The sequence below is a fragment of the Cornus florida genome, unplaced genomic scaffold, assembly GCF_030987335.1.
Source record: "Cornus florida cultivar Cherokee Brave unplaced genomic scaffold, ASM3098733v1 CherokeeBrave_3.0.0_Hap2_Chr02, whole genome shotgun sequence".
Lineage (NCBI taxonomy): Eukaryota > Viridiplantae > Streptophyta > Magnoliopsida > Cornales > Cornaceae > Cornus > Cornus florida.
In genome coordinates this window covers 24,680,924-24,698,551 of record NW_026775572.1, presented here as the reverse complement: position 1 = coordinate 24,698,551, position 17,628 = coordinate 24,680,924, and the positions used below count along the sequence as shown (strand labels likewise).

General features: G+C 34.8%; 1 protein-coding gene across 1 annotated transcript; it reads left to right on the top strand.

Moving 5' to 3' along the window:
* Window positions 1-219: 219 nt before the first annotated feature.
* Window positions 220-2,379, top strand: LOC132286249 (probable WRKY transcription factor 9). The gene is made up of 5 exons (XM_059788530.1): window positions 220-396; window positions 594-731; window positions 829-1,179; window positions 1,384-1,497; window positions 1,641-2,379. The coding sequence occupies exons 1-5, from the start codon at window positions 220-222 to the stop codon at window positions 2,307-2,309; spliced, it is 1,449 nt and encodes a 482-aa protein (XP_059644513.1). The 3' UTR covers window positions 2,310-2,379.
* Window positions 2,380-17,628: the final 15,249 nt, after the last annotated feature.

Below are 17,628 nucleotides of genomic sequence, written 5' to 3'. Positions count from 1 at the left end.
TAATTCCAAGGCAGTGGCAATGTCATATTATTCTTTCTAGCTTAAAGAAAGGAGGTTAATTATTTAAGTACCCAACTAAAGTCAAAACATAGATGCAGCCTTGTGTTTCTAATTATACGTTTTGGAGACGAAGGAATTGACTTTGGTGCCTCAAAAGCAACACAGAGAGAGAGAGAGAGCCTGCAAGTTTTGTATTCAATGGGGAGAGAAGAAAGTGAAATGGAAATTGATCTATCTCTGAAACTAGATTCAAAAGATGAAGTAAAAGAAGATAAACAAGATGCTATAGAGGAAGAGGTACACATACAAGAAGATAACAAAGAAGCAGAAACAGAAGTAGAGAATATTGGTGCAGCAGCAGAAACATCCTTGCAGAAACAGTCGAATACAGAAGAGGTACAGTCTCTCTCTCTCTCTCTCTCTATATATATATATATATATATTTATATATGCATGTTTGTCTACATATTGATGAATATGCATGTAATATATATACAAGTGTGTGTGTGTTTGTGTATTATGTATCCTTTTACATATCTATATGATTTTAGAACCATAGTGTTAATTCTCTAATTATCATTTGTTCCTATTAGTTATCTGTCTTACAGAAGGAGATGAAACTCATGAAAGAGGAGAACAAGGTATTGAGGAAGGTAGTAGAGCAAACAATCAAGGACTACTATGATTTGCAGATGAAATTTGCAGTTATTCAACAAAATAACCAAACAAAGGTAAATTCCATTTGACTTTTGAATTTTGATTTAATTTTTTGTTTACTATAACAAAATTTGCATCTGTGATCTCAACTTTTTATTTTATTTGATCCAGGATCCTAAGATGTTTCTCTCGCTCAACGGTAATGATGATACGGTTCAAGAGCCAAAGAGAGGTCCAAGAATATTGAACATCAATAACCAAGCAGTGTCATCACCATCACAAGAAGATGATACTAGAGAAAGTGATCATTTAGGGTTGTCTTTAAGACTACAAACCAATACGAGCCAACAAGATTATAAAGAAGAAGATCGTAAAGAAGAGAGCAAAGAAGACATGGCAAGGCTTGCACAAGCACAGAGTACACTGCACCGGAGTGATGTGGCCGGAATTACTAGCCATGGTCCTTCCCCACCCAATAGAAAAGCTAGGGTTTCAGTCAGAGCAAGATGCCAAACAGCCACGGTGAGTTCAATTCAGCATTAATATATATATATATAGTCCTATCAGGGTTCGAACGCTCAACCTCCTCTTCGAAAAAGAGAAATCATACCATCTGAACTAACGCATAGTTTAACATATAATTTCACTCAATTGTTAATTATGAACTTCTTTTGAGCTTGATTGATAATTTAATAATAAGAAACTCAATCTAAAACTTTATTGTAGATGAATGATGGTTGCCAATGGAGAAAATATGGGCAGAAAATAGCAAAAGGAAATCCTTGTCCACGAGCCTACTATCGTTGCACTGTAGCTCCAGGATGTCCAGTTAGAAAACAGGTATATAAAAAACTGCTTTTGGGTATTAAAATTCAGTGTGTTATTGTAGTTTAAATATTCCATTTTTCAACTTCTTTTATGATTTTATCTTGCACTAAAATTCTCTTATTAGTGATCTAACTATTATTTTCTATTGTAACCAGGTGCAAAGATGTTTAGAGGACATGTCAATACTCATCACAACCTATGAAGGAACACACAACCATCCACTCCCCGTGGGCGCGACAGCAATGGCTTCAACTGCATCTGCAGCAGCATCATTCATGTTAGTAGATTCGAGCAATCCCCTTTCGGATGGACATGGCATCCCTAATTTTGCCTCAGGATCATACCCCTACCATACCACTCATATGATGAACACCACATCTCCATATCCATCAGCCATCAGAAACATAAACCCTAATGACCCTTCCAAAGGAATTGTTCTTGATCTCACCAACAATCCTTTCAATCCTTATCAACAATTCCCCTCAAGCTCGTCACCTCAGCTGGGCTTCAATTGGATGCCTAACAAACCAAGCAATGGCAATGGTACTATTGCAAACAATCTTCTTCCTAGTTCTAGAGGATTAATGGATGAGGTCATGGGTTGGAAAAGTGAAGAGAACAAGGCATTGGCTGAAAATGTGAGTGCAATTGCTTCTGATCCTAAATTTAGGGTTGCTGTCGCGGCTGCCATTTCGTCGCTGATTAATAAAGAAAGCCAAGCAAATCATTCCACAGGGGCTTCTTTGGTTCCAAGAGATGGGGAGGGTGGTAGCTCTAGCAGTAACAACTGGGTTCTTGAATCTCTCCCCACGAGTGGCCGGTAAGCTAATAGAGAAACATTGGACTGATAGTTTTTGTTCAGAAACAGATTGAAGCATATATATGTAGACTATGTGGTCGTAGTTATGATGTCTAATTATGGAATATCAATTCCCAGTAACATTCATGATTGTTTTACTTACCAAAAAAAAATTGAAATTGTTTTGAATAGTATTATTTTTCATGTTTCTGATGGGGTTCCATGTGATTCTTCAATCTTGTTAAACTCAAGAACTTAAAAAAACCAATTGAGAACTTTATTTAACTTTCCATCGATAGGATAGTACACGAAAGTCCTAGGTTTCTGCACATATTTGAAATTGTAGATCCAGCAATTACTTTTACTCCCTAACAAGACTCGAATTCTCAACCTCTTCTTGTGGTCTGGTGCTTCCTTACATGAACTTTGTATATGTTGGGGGAGAAATCTGCGCGGTTCGATACGGCACCGTTTTCTTGCAAAGAAAAGAGTAGAAAATCGATGAAGCTTGACGGCACCGGTGTGGTGCCTGCCAGGAGCCCTCCGATGATCAAGTTAGTTACCGAAAGTCTAAAAGAAAGACAGGGATTTAATAATCATTTTTTGTCGTACCTTTATTGACTGGTAGGATCTCATTCTTATAGCCGCTTTCCCTTAGTTCATTTGCGAAATCAGAAGAGATCCGTTTGTGTGAGATCAAAGGAGATCGTTTGTTGCCAGATTTGTCGGGATATGATTTACTCCTTTGACTTTCTCAAATTGTGCCAAGGTTATTCTTACCTTGTTGAACCACGTCGTCTTTTATTATCCTGGATAAGAAATGTCATCATTTCTTATCCGATGAAAATCTTTATCTTTGATAATGAAATATTATCATTCGAAAGTCGAAGAGGTCTGGCGGCTGGTTAAAGTAGGTTAGGTTTATTTTTCCTTATCAGTTGCCCATTCCCAAACTTGTTCTTCTAGCTCTGGGAATGCAATTTTTTTTTCTTCTTGCCTTGGGAACAGTTCCAGCGGGTACTATTCCTGCGGGTATTGTTCACATGAACAGTAATTTATTTATTTTTTATTTTTTCCTTCTTGCCCTAGGAACAGTTCCCGCGGGTACTATTCCTATGGGTACTGTTCATATGAACAGTAATATATATATATATATATATATATTTATTTATTTATTTTGCTTGCCCTAGGAACAGTTCCCGCGGGTAATCTGACCTTGGGTACTATTTTTGGTACCCTTGGGTAATCTTCTATTGGATACTATTTTTGGTACCCTTGGGTACTATTTTTAGTATCCTTGGGTACTCTTCCCTTGGGTACTATTTTTGTTTCCCCTGGGTAATTTTTCCTTGGGTACTGTTTTTGGTACCCCTAGGTAATCTTCCCTTGGGTACTATTTTTAGTACCATTGGATACTCTTCCCTTGGGTACTATTTTTGGTACCCTTGGGTACTCTTCCCTTGAGTACTATTTTTGGTACCCTTGGATACTCTTCCCTTGGGCAATATTCCCTTGGGTATTTTTCCATTGGGTAATCTTTCCTTGGTAAGGGAATAAATAGTACGAGCTTCACTCAGGTTGTCACTCCTTTAATAAGGGAATTAAATTTTACGAGCTTTACTCAGCTCGTCCTTTTAGTAAGGAATTTTTATTTACTATCCCTTATAGTAAGGGGATATTGATTACGGGATTCATACAACCCGGATCCTTTTAGTAGAGAACATTTATTTACTATCCTTTATAATATGAGGATATTGATTATGGGATTCATTCAGCCCGAGTCCTTTTAGTACAAGACATTTATTTACTATCCTTTATAATACGGGGATATTGATTACGGTATTCACTCATCCCGGGTTCTTTTAGTACATGACATTTATTTACTATCCATTATAGTACGGGGATATTGATTATGGGATTCATTCAGACCGAGTCTTTTTAATACATGACACTCATTATCATCCCTTGTATCCCTTTAGTAAGGGAATTAGATTTTTGTCAAGCGTCGGGAATGCTAAGTCCTACTGAGCTAAACATGCTTGATGATTACTTTCTTGCCCCTTTTAATAAGGGAAGTAGATTTGCTTGAGCGTTGTGAACTCTCACTTTAATAAGGGAGTAGTTAACCCTCCGTCTCCTTACCGAGGGAAGAAGATGAAGTTGACCCTTCGTTCCTTTATGGGAGAAAGAGGTGTAGTTTGAAGGAGGGTGACCCCTTTAATACGAGAGGTAGTCGTCTCGTCTCTCTAGTAAATGAAGGAAGTTTTAATTATATCACCCTTTTGTGTAGAAGGAATAGTCGGCTTCTTGTCCCTTTAATGAGGGAAGAATGTGTTGTTGGCCTCTCGTCCCTTTAATAAGATAAGTGGATTAATATGAGTTTAATATTACCACATAAGTAGGTAATTGAAAATGGAATATTTTATTGCGTAAAAATTGAGGGTTATTCATCTCATTGGTGATGGTGACTTTATTGGAAAACAAAATAACACGTGAGGGAGTTACCCTCCATGTAAAATGATGAACTGAGATGCCCCGCAGTCTTTATTTTGAATGACTTGATAAGGTTAATTCCAGCTGTAAGATAATTGTTAGTCGGTATACTTATCTGAGTCTTCCTCACGATATGTTTTATCGCTTTGGCTGAAGAATGATCTCTTTTAGCTGGTATCCTTTTCATCCCTGGTAAGAGGGGCAGACATTTTCTTGTCCTCTCCTTCCTTTCCCTTCTGTGCATTCGTGGCGTCTTCAGCGTTTATGTGTTTCTGCGTTCTGATCAACAACTCTGTCATGTTGGTGGGAGGTTTTTTTAATAAGGAGAACAAGAATCTGGAGGTTTGGAGTCCTCTTATGAAAGTGGTCAAAGCTACCTTGTCGTCCACCTCTTCTACCTGCAATATCGGGTAATGTATTCTTGGATCGACTCTTCCTTCTGTTGCTTCACAGTAAGCAGGTAGGTGGCCGGCCTCCTATGCCTCTGACCTGTAATGAAGTGGCTCACAAACTGTTTACTCAGTTCTTCGAAGATGTTGATGGTTCCTGACTTCAGCTTATTGAACTAAACTCTTGCTAATCCCTTAAGTGTAGTGGGAAAAGCTCGGCACATGATTTCAGCCGGCACAACGTATAAATGCATAAGAGCTTGAAAGGTATCCAGGTGATAAAGGGGATCTTTGGTCCCGTCGAAGCTTTCAAACGAGGGCATACTGAACTTACTAGACAGTGGACATTTCATAATGGCGGGGCTGAACGGCAAGTTGGTCTTTTGCACCAGGTCATCTATGACGGCAGGACCTTTCCCTTTCATAGCCTGCATTACATCCTCCATTTTCGCCTTGAGATCCTCGATCTGTAGGTCGAAATAGGTAACTTTCTCTATCTTTTCCTTAACATAGAAGGTTGTATCTGTTTGAGACTGGGGATTCCGTGGAGGCGGGGAAGGAGGTTCTCTGTGTCAGTTTCCGATTTGGCTTTGTTCTGCCTCAGACTTGTGAGAAGGATTGTTTTATCGGTCCTCCTCGTGTTATCCCCCATCATTCAGATTGGAAGGATATAGGTCAGACAATTCTTGTTGAGGCGGTGGTCCCACTGGGATAAGATGTTGCAGGATCTTTGCATTTTGTTGGATCAACTGATCCATACCCTGATTCAGAGTTTAGACCCGTAGTTCAAACACTGCAAGCTGTTCCTGGTCATTCGGGACATCTGGGTGTTCACCCGACCCTTCTTTTTGACTGGATCCCTGCAATGATGTTTCTGTTTTAGTTACCATACCGGACCGCAAGTGTATATACCCAACCGAGTAATTGATTTAAGGGAATCGTCGTTCCCACAGACGGCGTCAACTGTTGGGGGAGAAATCCATGCGGTCTGATACGACACCGTTTTCCTACAAAGAAAAGAGTAGAAGATCGACAAAGCTTGACGGCATCGTTGTGGTGCCTACCAAGAGCTCTCCGACGATCAAGTCAGTCACCGAAGGTCTAAAAGAAAGGCAGGGATTTAATAATCATTTTTGGTCGTACCTTTATCTACTGGTAGGATCTCATTCTTATAGCCACTTTCCCTTAGTTCATTTGCGAGATCAGAGAAAATTCGTTTGTGCGAGATCAAAGGAGATCGTTTGTTACCAGATTTGTCGGGATATGATTTACTCATTTGAGTTTCTCAAATTGTGCCAAGGTTATTCTTACCCTGTTGAACCATGTCGTCTTTCATTATCCTGGATAAGAAATGTCATCATTCTTATCCGATGGAAATTTTTATCTTTGATAACAAAATATTATCATTCGAAAATCGAAGAGGTCTGGCGGCTGGTCAAAGTAGGTTAGGTTTATTTTTTCATATCAGTATACAAATATTCGATAGATTTATTTTTTTTCCTAAAAATTAATTCCCCAAAAGTAAATTCCTAGAAATGAATAAATATATTAAGGAACAAGCTTCATTCAATCGATGTGTATTATGTATATAGCTACACCAAAGAATACAATTAATCTTAATTTACCAACATGCTGATAAATGTTTCATACTTTCATCCAACTTGGAAAATGCTGGGCATAAATGTGTCCAGAGCCTTGAAAGTTCTAAGGGTATCATATTGATGGATAGTGTGAAGCTTGATAGATACGGTAGATCAAGACCCAATTCCGCAGATTCATATTGGGGGTATTTTAGTAATTTTTGCACTTGTTGTGTTGCCCTATGTCTATTGTTTGATCATGATATTGAAATCCCTGTAACCCTTAGACGTAATCCTGAATTTTAGGTGAACCACGTAAAATATGTGTGTTCCTGTTGTGTATGTTTGATCTCTTTTTTATGTATTTTGTTTAATTTCGCAACACATATTGCTTTTTTTTTTTACTAAGTTATTGTGTTAATTGTACTACATGCATGTATGTTTTCTTGATTGAAGTTATACCAAAAATGAGCTAAGAGTACTGAGCTAATTAATCCATGAAATGAGCAGTACTGGGAATTTCAAAGCTATGCTTATATATATATATATATATATATATATATATATATCAAAAAATGTTCGAAGAATTAATTGTCTAGTGCTTGGAGGAACTGAGGACTGATCCACATAAAAGAAGGATGGGATCACACACAGAAGAAATGAATTAAATTGTATATTTCCCTTTGTTATTTTTAATATATACACATGATTAATTTGAAATTTGATGTTCGTTTGGTTTCAATTCATAATTAATGGTCCTATACATATAGTTTTCCCTAATGCATGCCTTAGCAACCATGTAAGATGGCAGTGGAATGCTTACTTCACTTTAATTCAGCGTTCATTTTTGTTGAATTTCGAAATCATGTCAATCTTTTAAACTTTAGTAGCTCGCGTTCAAATATAACTCAATCATCAATTGTTTGTGATGATGGCATCTTCTTCTCCAATGACACCATTAATTCAGTGGGTGAATTAGTTTCTTCAACTGCCATTACAACAGATGAAGCCTTTAGACAACAAAAGTAGTCACAGGAAGCCTAGATCGAATTCATTGCAATGTCACCAAAAACCACGCATGCTGCAGAATTCATTAATTCCCTCTTTAAGCTTTTCACTGCGATATGTTACTTCCACTAAGCTCCTACTCTTTTTTGAATGAAATGTTGAGGGTTTAGTGTGTGTATGTGTGATTTATCCATTTATAAAAATAATTATAATAATAATGAAACAAGTCACTAGGAGTGCACACGTGTGATTGCACGCAATCTTGATAATCTTCACCAGCTAATGAATGGGGAGTGTGCTTTAAAATCTTCGGTCCACCCTCGCGAGGAGGGGTACCCATCCCCATTTTGTCCCGTTTATGGTGATTTTGAGAAACTATTTAGTTTATTTGGGCGGAGATGATTTTTTCTTAATAAAAACTCGCGCGAGTTCGGGGCGATGGTGGGAGGAGGTCACTAGCCTCGCCCCACTCTGTTTAGGTAGGTAAATTATTAAACTAATTTTATTTTTTTAATATATATAGTTAGCTTTAAAAACCTTAGGTCACATTCACTTACTTACTCAGCCGTTTTAGATAACGGCAGAGTTCTACGAATTAAGAACACTCGTCCCTTTGAAATTTATATTAAATTATTGATTGCCTATTTTTTATGAATTTTTTCAATATTTATATAATTGTATTTGAGGAAAAACAATTAAAAAGGAGGATAAATTTTGGAACTAAACGAGACGGGGATGGGGTGGAAAGGCCCTGGCGGTTTTGGATGGGGTTTTTTAAACGGTTGTGAGGACAGAGAAGATGCACCCATCCAAAACCGCCCCCTTGCCTTCCCTACCTGTAACCCAACAAGTAAAGTACATTACATAGTCGGTTTTTGGAATAATAATAATAGTAAAACTATGAAATAAGCTGGTAGGAAAAAACTGTATGCTAGATAATTGGTTGCCAAAGTTTCTAACCTTGGATTAAGAAAGCATTAAATTGGAACTTTGAATTGACAGTAACATTAGTTCAAATCAATTCCACTGCCAAGATTTTTTTTTTTTCAGTAAATATCTAAATATTTAAGAAAACAGTTAAACATGCCTGATTACAATACAAACAATCATCCATTCAAATTAGCTGGTAATCTACATTAGTGACCAAATAATTGGGGGTTATTTTGCATTAATATTTAAATCTTTTAGTCGATAAAATGGAAATTATGCTGCAATTGTAACCTGGCATTTCATACAATAACAAAATTTCGGTAAATTATTGTCTCCAATGACTGAAATTGTATTGCTGTTAAAAAGAAAAAAAGAAAAATTGTATTGTAAAAGAAGTCACCACATAAAAGGTCCTATAGGCCCAAGAACAAAAAGCAGCCCAAAAGCTTCAAAATAAGCATACACTTCTTGAAATAAAACTTAAAGAAAATCAACCAAATCTTAAAAGCCCAAACCCCACCTTTTATTAAATGGCCGCTAGACTCCAACCGCACTAGAATTCAAGCAGTAGAAGACCTTAGGCGTACCGGTAATGGTAACCGTCAATGTGTAACGAATTTGGACGAATAACGATATAAATCGGATAGAATCGATCATTTCAAAGAGGTGTGTAAAGAGTATTTGACTCTTTAAAAAGGATTACGACCCGATCAACAAGGTCGAACAGGATATTGAGTGGGATATAATTTTTTATATTTTTTTTATAATTTCAAGGATTACAATGGTAAAATTTCAAAAGTATATAACTAAAGATAAGAAAAACTACAACTTTACTGTAGGTTCGTTCCTGTGGACCGATAGACCAACCATAGTTCAAATTACAGAATATAAAGCAATAATAATTCACATGATAAAAGAGAATAAAGAGATCATCAACAAAAACACATAATTATGAACTATTTGTCAATTACAAAATCTTGGATAGAATCAAATACTATGATGTTTAATATAATGTGAGAATAGAGACATGTAGATATTGTAAATAGTCTAATAACAGTAACAGTAGATAATCACGCTGCAAAGCAAATACAAATAGATACATGAATATATGCCAGTATTACATGTTCGTGCGGTGAGTCGGTGACATCAAGATATAAACGAATTGACTGGTCAAATCAGAGCCGAGTAATTTTAGTTAATTATTTATTTTCTTTTCTCCATCCCCAAGTCATTCCTTGTTTTTTATTCTCCTCAATTATTTTCATTACGTTAGCTCTAATTATTGAATATATTTATTCAAGCCTTGTGGGAATTGTAAAACTTTCTATATTTCTATTTGAACTTTTATAACTTTTTTTTTTTTTTTTTTTTCCTCCCTATTTCTGCGTAGTTACAACATTTTTTTTTTTTTTTTAATCTCCTCCACTCATCACAATCTCACTCTATCTGTAGATTTATTTAAAGAATTTTTTAGAGCATTGGACCATCAAATTCTATTGTTCTTTACTTTAAATTATTTTGTAGTCTTATTAATTTTTGTTATTATACTTTGACCAATAGGTCAATGGCCTAGCAATACCAAACTCCTACTTTCTAAAGGGAGGTAAGTGGTTTGAGCCTCGATGGAGGCATGTGTTTGTGAATATCAATTAAAAAAAAATTTGTATACTTTGTTCGTGAGTTGTGATTATTTTTACCTATATGATTGAATATGTCTACTAGAAAATAAAAAGAAGAATGGATAAACTAATTTAATCCCAAAAGAGTCATTGATAAAATTGTTACAGCTAATAATCAATACTTAACAAAAAAAAAAAAAAAAAGTGAAAATTAAATAAATGAACAACCAAGTCATCTACAAGAATTACAAGATTATATAACTTTGAAAAAAAATATATATGGAATTTGAAAAAAAAATATATGAAATAAGGAAATTTTACTTTTTTTTTAAGAAATTAATGAAATTTAAAGAGAGAGAAAAATAAAGAAAAATTTAAAAACTAATATAATTTTAAGGCTGCATTATATACAAATTAATTTTCATATAAATGTGAAGAAATTACAAAAATCACTATATATAATATAATAGGCGGGGCCAGCCCATAGGGGCATATGCTGACTCTGCTCGTCAATTTTTTTAATTTATTTTTTAGTTTAAGACTTCAAATTAAATTAAGCTGTCAGTGCATCGACTATAAAATTATGTTAAACAACCGTAACACAGTTATAATACGTACTTAATTAATTTGTCAAACCCAAACCCAAACCCAAACCTAATGGTCTCAAATGGACTCACAGAAGTTTGAACACCCGCCTTCTATGCCTAATTAAGTACAAATGTGGAGGTCAAATTCATTACAAAGAGTGAGTACTGTTGGAAAAATATATGCTTAATGTGACTTTTAAGATATAACAACCCTTATACTAATATGTCATGAGATAATTAATAATATGCTAATAAATCATTAATTAAATATGCAATTCTATATTTAATTAAATATACAAAATAAAGTAATAAAATAATAATAATATGCAAGGAATGAACCTGGACCGAGGCTAGTATTGGATACTATGTCCTTAAGGCAGATTCGCCCCGCTATGGTGCTAACGGACTCAGTGGCGTCTATCTCCCAGGATACAACGGTCTACATCCACCAGTAGCAGCACTACAAACTCGTGGATACGGCGAACCTTCTCCGTGTAATACTCTCTCTAACTCAAAAATGCATCTATGCTATATAAATGCTGAATTGGGTGCAATTCGAATCAAATGGTTCGGACCAATCTTAATATGGCTCGATGAAATTGGATTAGGGTCTAAGTGATTCGGACCACTTAACCTATGGTTTGAACCCACTTGGGTTGGGTTCAAGTCTAGAGAGGGAGATAGAAGAAAATGAAAAATGAACAACTTGCAAATGATCCAAAGGGGGTATTTATAGAAACAGAAATGTCTTTTCAGATGGGGTGTATCTCTTCGTTATTGGACACAACCATTGCAATAGGTTGCAATGGTTCATATGGTGTCTGTTCACCACTAGACACATCTATTCTAATAGGTTGCAATGGTTCACATGGTGTCTGTTCACCAATAGACACATCCATTCTAATAGGTTGCAATGGTTCGCATGGTGTCTGTTCACCAATAGACACGTCCATTCTAATAGGTTGCAATGGTTCACATGGTGTCTTTTCGAGTGGGTACAACCATGGGTTATGATGGTTCGGAAAAAGGTGTAACCCTTTGAAAAAAAAAAAAACTAAAAAGTGGTTTTTTAATTTAAAAGGTGTAACCTTTTAGAAAAACTAAAATATGGTTTTTTTAATTTAAAAGGTGTAACCTTTTAGAAAAACTAAAAAGTAGTTTTTTTTTTTTTTTAATTCAAAAAGCCAACCATCCAAAAAAACCCACTCATTTGTGAAACCTATTTAAATAAGCCCAGTCCAAAATTAGGCCCAATCCAAAATTCCAAAAAAGAATAATCTGGACTTTACAATTAGGCCCAAGCCCAAGCCCAAATCATAAACTCAGCTTATTTAAATTTCAATTTGTTTCAACATTTTTTTCCATGTGGGACAAACACTTCCCACATTTTGCATACCCATTTAGGCTTATCAAAACACCACACTTTGGAGCTAATTTCTCATTCATCCAGAAACGGATTTTAGAAAATAAATATACCACATTCATCTCCTTGCGGAGAGAAACGCGCTTGTCTAGAGATCTGTAAAAAATTATTAGCGGAATCTATTTCAAATCTCATCAAAAGTTTATGTTTTTAATGCCCCCGTTTCCAACAATCCCCCACGTGAATGGAAATTTGCGTAAAATGCAAAAGATGATCATGCAGACACTAGAGAGAGTACAATCGGAAAGATACTGCATCAGGATAGGTAGCTTTTGGCTTTGAACCTTCCCTAGTGTATTGCTATTGGATTTACTAGCTAACCAGTGAACGCGATGTCTTGAACTGTTCAGCCGTTTGTGTAAACCAAGAAAATAACAAACACACAGTAGCTTTCCTCACAAAGTTGGTTCTCATTGTTGTGTTCATTTTGGCCCTGAACAAGTCCTGGTATTCAATGAGTGCTCCAGAAAACTTAGCCTTTATAGTTCTCATAGAAGCGGCCCCACTTCACACTCATATAGGTGACTTCTTATTAAGAGTATCCTACCATACCCCACTTGAAATTTCAAGGTATAAGAGTCATTAAAAGCATAGCTTATCCTAATCATCGTTGTAGGTAGCACTGTCTCATCATAGAAATGGGTAGAAGATTTATATCTTCCCAGTGCTTCTGGTGAGTCACTCAGAATTTCTGTTGTCCCTTTGAACCTAGATCTTGGGATCTCCAGTCAACTAGGTTGGGTTTCCATTAAGGTGACTCGTTAGCTTTCGGCTTTAAACCCCATTCCCCTCGATGAACTGTACAATTGCTCTCTTGTACAACCTTCAATTTTATATGTGGCCACAAGGTTGTGTTTAGAAATATTACACTCTGCAGAGATTTCTCCAGGTGAGAGCAACTGTATACTTTGTGCCCTAAAATTGCTTATTGTTAGCAATATCATTTTCTTTAGTGGCACAGGTGTAGACTTACTTTGAATTGTCCTCTAGGTGAAGTCTATTGACTTCCTTATTTGATTGATTCAAAGTTTCTAACTTTGAGTTATATTAAGAACATAGAACTACACCTTTAGTATAAAAGACATATCCACTATTGGATTTGAAGTCTTTAATATCCCATATCCAGATTGCGTCACTATTACACCTCCAATTTAATTAGATACCTTGATCTATGCAATATTGGATTTAGGGTGTATCTCAACTACCCAATTTATTGTTTTTTAGTGATCCGATCCTGGATTGAAAATGTGCAATTAAACACAGTTATTAAGATGCCTTGCAATCTCAACCAATGATATACTTTGGCTAGTATTTATATTTGAGATTTACATCTACAAAAGTTAGCTAGGCTTTTGTTATCATAACTAGTATTATCTCAATCTCACTCTATTGAGAATATACTATATTATCAGATGTTAAATATTTCATATCAAATATACCAATCAGTATATCATTTATATTTTAAGGCATAAAATGACTTACGCATCACATTTATGTCATTGTCTCGGTAGTAGCTTTAATCCATTCAAGGACTTATAAGCTTGCACATTTGACTTTTCAACTGGAACAAATAACTCAGCACTTCAACTGAACAAAGAACTCTTCTAGTTGTTCCATAATATTTTCCTCGTAGGAAATAATATGCACTATTGTTATAATAATATAAATGATTTTTGGTTCTATCCTAAAGCTCTTAGGACTTGGAACCCCCCACATTTATAAGTATTTCTGTTAAGATGAGTGACTCGTAACAAATTTCATCTATGGATAATATATCCCCACAACTTTGGGATAATCCTGAAATTTTATCTCTAATGTATTTATTATGATTTTTCAACTATGAAAGTACCATATATTAAATACTTCACCTCATCTACCTTTTCAAGATTCCATATTCGCTTCTCAACAAGCATATATAACAGTCTCTAGTACATATGTACTCACTTTATCTTTAGCATATTCTTATAATAATTCACCGACATTACCGTGAATTAATGCTAAAGATATTAATTACAATGGGCTCGAATTAATATATTTGATTTTACTTCTTTTATATTTATAAATTAAGTTATTCATATTTAGGTTCATGTTAAGTCAGTCATATTAACATGTTATAACTTTTCATGTGTCACACATCACATAACTCAATCATTTAAGCAAATAATTATCTTATTATTTAAGCTTTGGATACAATCACTACAGAGTGAGCACTCACTTCTCAAGTATTATTACACACTCTTCTCATATCTCACTACTAAATTATGATGAGCACCTACTTTTCAGTTATTACCGCTAGCTTGAAGTTAAGTTTGTTTAGCTAGCAATTCTAGTAGCTTATACCTTTAGTACACACTTATCTAAGTGGTCTATCTTGGTAGTAGAGTAATTTGTTTTGAAGAATATTCTTCAAAAACTACTATTTTACAAGTAGTATTATTCCCTCCTACATGAGCAGATATGATGAATAGCTCAAATAACTTATGGCTAAAATAGCTACTCATCACCCTCGTGTTTTTTACTACCAAGTTGAGAGCTAGAACCAACTAACAAATTTTCCATCTTCCTCTTAGGTTATGTGCCTCATTAATCATTTTAGCTTATAGCTAAGCTACCTTATTTGCAACTCAGTAACATTTTAGCTTTTAGCTAAATTATACATTAGAGCTAACTAGTTTAATTTAGCTTATCTCAGTGTACTAGCTTAGTGTATCCATAACATTTTCCATTAAACTCTTTAGAGTTATCGGAAAATCTTTTCTTATTTAGCCCATTCACAGCTATACGTGTCTTAGACACTAGTATAGATCTTTCTCCCTTGACTATTGGAAGAATTGACATACTTAGACTAATCAATTTTTGTCTGTTGTATTAAATACACAAACCAGTTATGAACTCATACAAAATTAATAATATCACACATTAAATAAGTTATATTGTAAAATTAAATTACAACGTACACTAAGTAATTCAACTACATATCTCAATATTATAATCTCAAATTATAAATTTTTGTAAAAATAATATTGAACTTGCATAACAATATAGTTTCATATTATATCACATGATTAATTATATCACATAATTAATTTAAGAAAAAAGATTTGTGGCTCATTCTCCAATAAACATATTAGAAAATTAGGACCAAAAGATGTAGACGTTCTAGCCGACAAGAAAATGATATGTACTGATGTTATAACCTATCAAAGGTTTTATGTAACGATCCACTCCATCACATAGTATGATATTGTCCACTTTGGGATCAAGCCCGCACAATTTTGTTATTGGTTTTTATCTCAAAAGGCCTCGTACCAATTGGAGATAACACCACTACATAAAATCACTTTACCTTTCCCTTACGTAGGTGGTGTGGGACTGTGCACCTGTAACTTGCTCAATGTGATAACATGTCAGTGCCTCTTGCACCTACCCACGGCACACCCACCCACAAGGTTGCCACATTATAGGTCTCACTTTAACTTTTCATAGGAATAAGATCTGCAACCTTAAATAGACACCCCCACACTTTTAATAATTTATAGAAAGGTTTTCAACTTTTCTATAATTCATATGGTCTCACATTCGTTTTGTTTAGAGGTATTTTATTGAGTAAAATAATTTGTAACAAGCAGAACTTCCCTCCACAAATTCTGAGTTAAACCAGAACTTATCAATATAGCATTCATCATTTCTTCGTGAATGATACCATATTCTAAACAAATATCAGCACATGATGTTTTGTATTCACAAATTTTCAACCTCACTTTTGTAATGTTTAAACATTTCTAAGGTTTATCTTTACTTCGTATCAAATATACATAACAGTATTTTGTGCAACTATTGATAAAAGTAACGAAGTACCTTTTTTCACCTCTAGTTGGCACATGTTTAAGGTAATGTCATATACTTCATAATATCATATTACAAAATTAAATAATTCAACCAATATTGAATAATTCAATAATCGACTTATATAACATGCTTCAATTTCACATAATATTGAATGCATTAATATTTAACATATTATCATATAATAATGTATATAACATTATTTTATCATATCTCAACTATTAGTATAATATCTACTTGTTTATATCTTAAATAGAAACATATAATAAAATCTTCTGTCTTAAGATTGTTGGAAAAATATATGCTTAATGTGACTTTTAAGATATAACAACCCTTATACTAATATGTCATGAGATAATTAATAATATGCTAATAAATCATTAATTAAATATGCAATTCTATATTTAATTAAATATACAAAATAAAGTAATAAAATAATAATAATATGCAAGGAATGAACCTGGACCGAGGCTAGTATTGGATACTATGTCCTTAAGGCAGATTCGCCCCGCTATGGTGCTAACGGACTCAGTGGCGTCTATCTCCCAGGATACAACGGTCTACATCCACCAGTAGCAGCACTACAAACTCGTGGATACGGCGAACCTTCTCCGTGTAATACTCTCTCTAACTCAAAAATGCATCTATGCTATATAAATGCTGAATTGGGTGCAATTCGAATCAAATGGTTCGGACCAATCTTAATATGGCTCGATGAAATTGGATTAGGGTCTAAGTGATTCGGACCACTTAACCTATGGTTTGAACCCACTTGGGTTGGGTTCAAGTCTAGAGAGGGAGATAGAAGAAAATGAAAAATGAACAACTTGCAAATGATCCAAAGGGGGTATTTATAGAAACAGAAATGTCTTTTCAGATGGGGTGTATCTCTTCGTTATTGGACACAACCATTGCAATAGGTTGCAATGGTTCATATGGTGTCTGTTCACCACTAGACACATCTATTCTAATAGGTTGCAATGGTTCACATGGTGTCTGTTCACCAATAGACACATCCATTCTAATAGGTTGCAATGGTTCGCATGGTGTCTGTTCACCAATAGACACGTCCATTCTAATAGGTTGCAATGGTTCACATGGTGTCTTTTCGAGTGGGTACAACCATGGGTTATGATGGTTCGGAAAAAGGTGTAACCCTTTGAAAAAAAAAAAAACTAAAAAGTGGTTTTTTAATTTAAAAGGTGTAACCTTTTAGAAAAACTAAAATATGGTTTTTTTAATTTAAAAGGTGTAACCTTTTAGAAAAACTAAAAAGTAGTTTTTTTTTTTTTTAATTCAAAAAGCCAACCATCCAAAAAAACCCACTCATTTGTGAAACCTATTTAAATAAGCCCAGTCCAAAATTAGGCCCAATCCAAAATTCCAAAAAAGAATAATCTGAACTTTACAATTAGGCCCAAGCCCAAGCCCAAATCATAAACTCAACTTATTTAAATTTCAATTTGTTT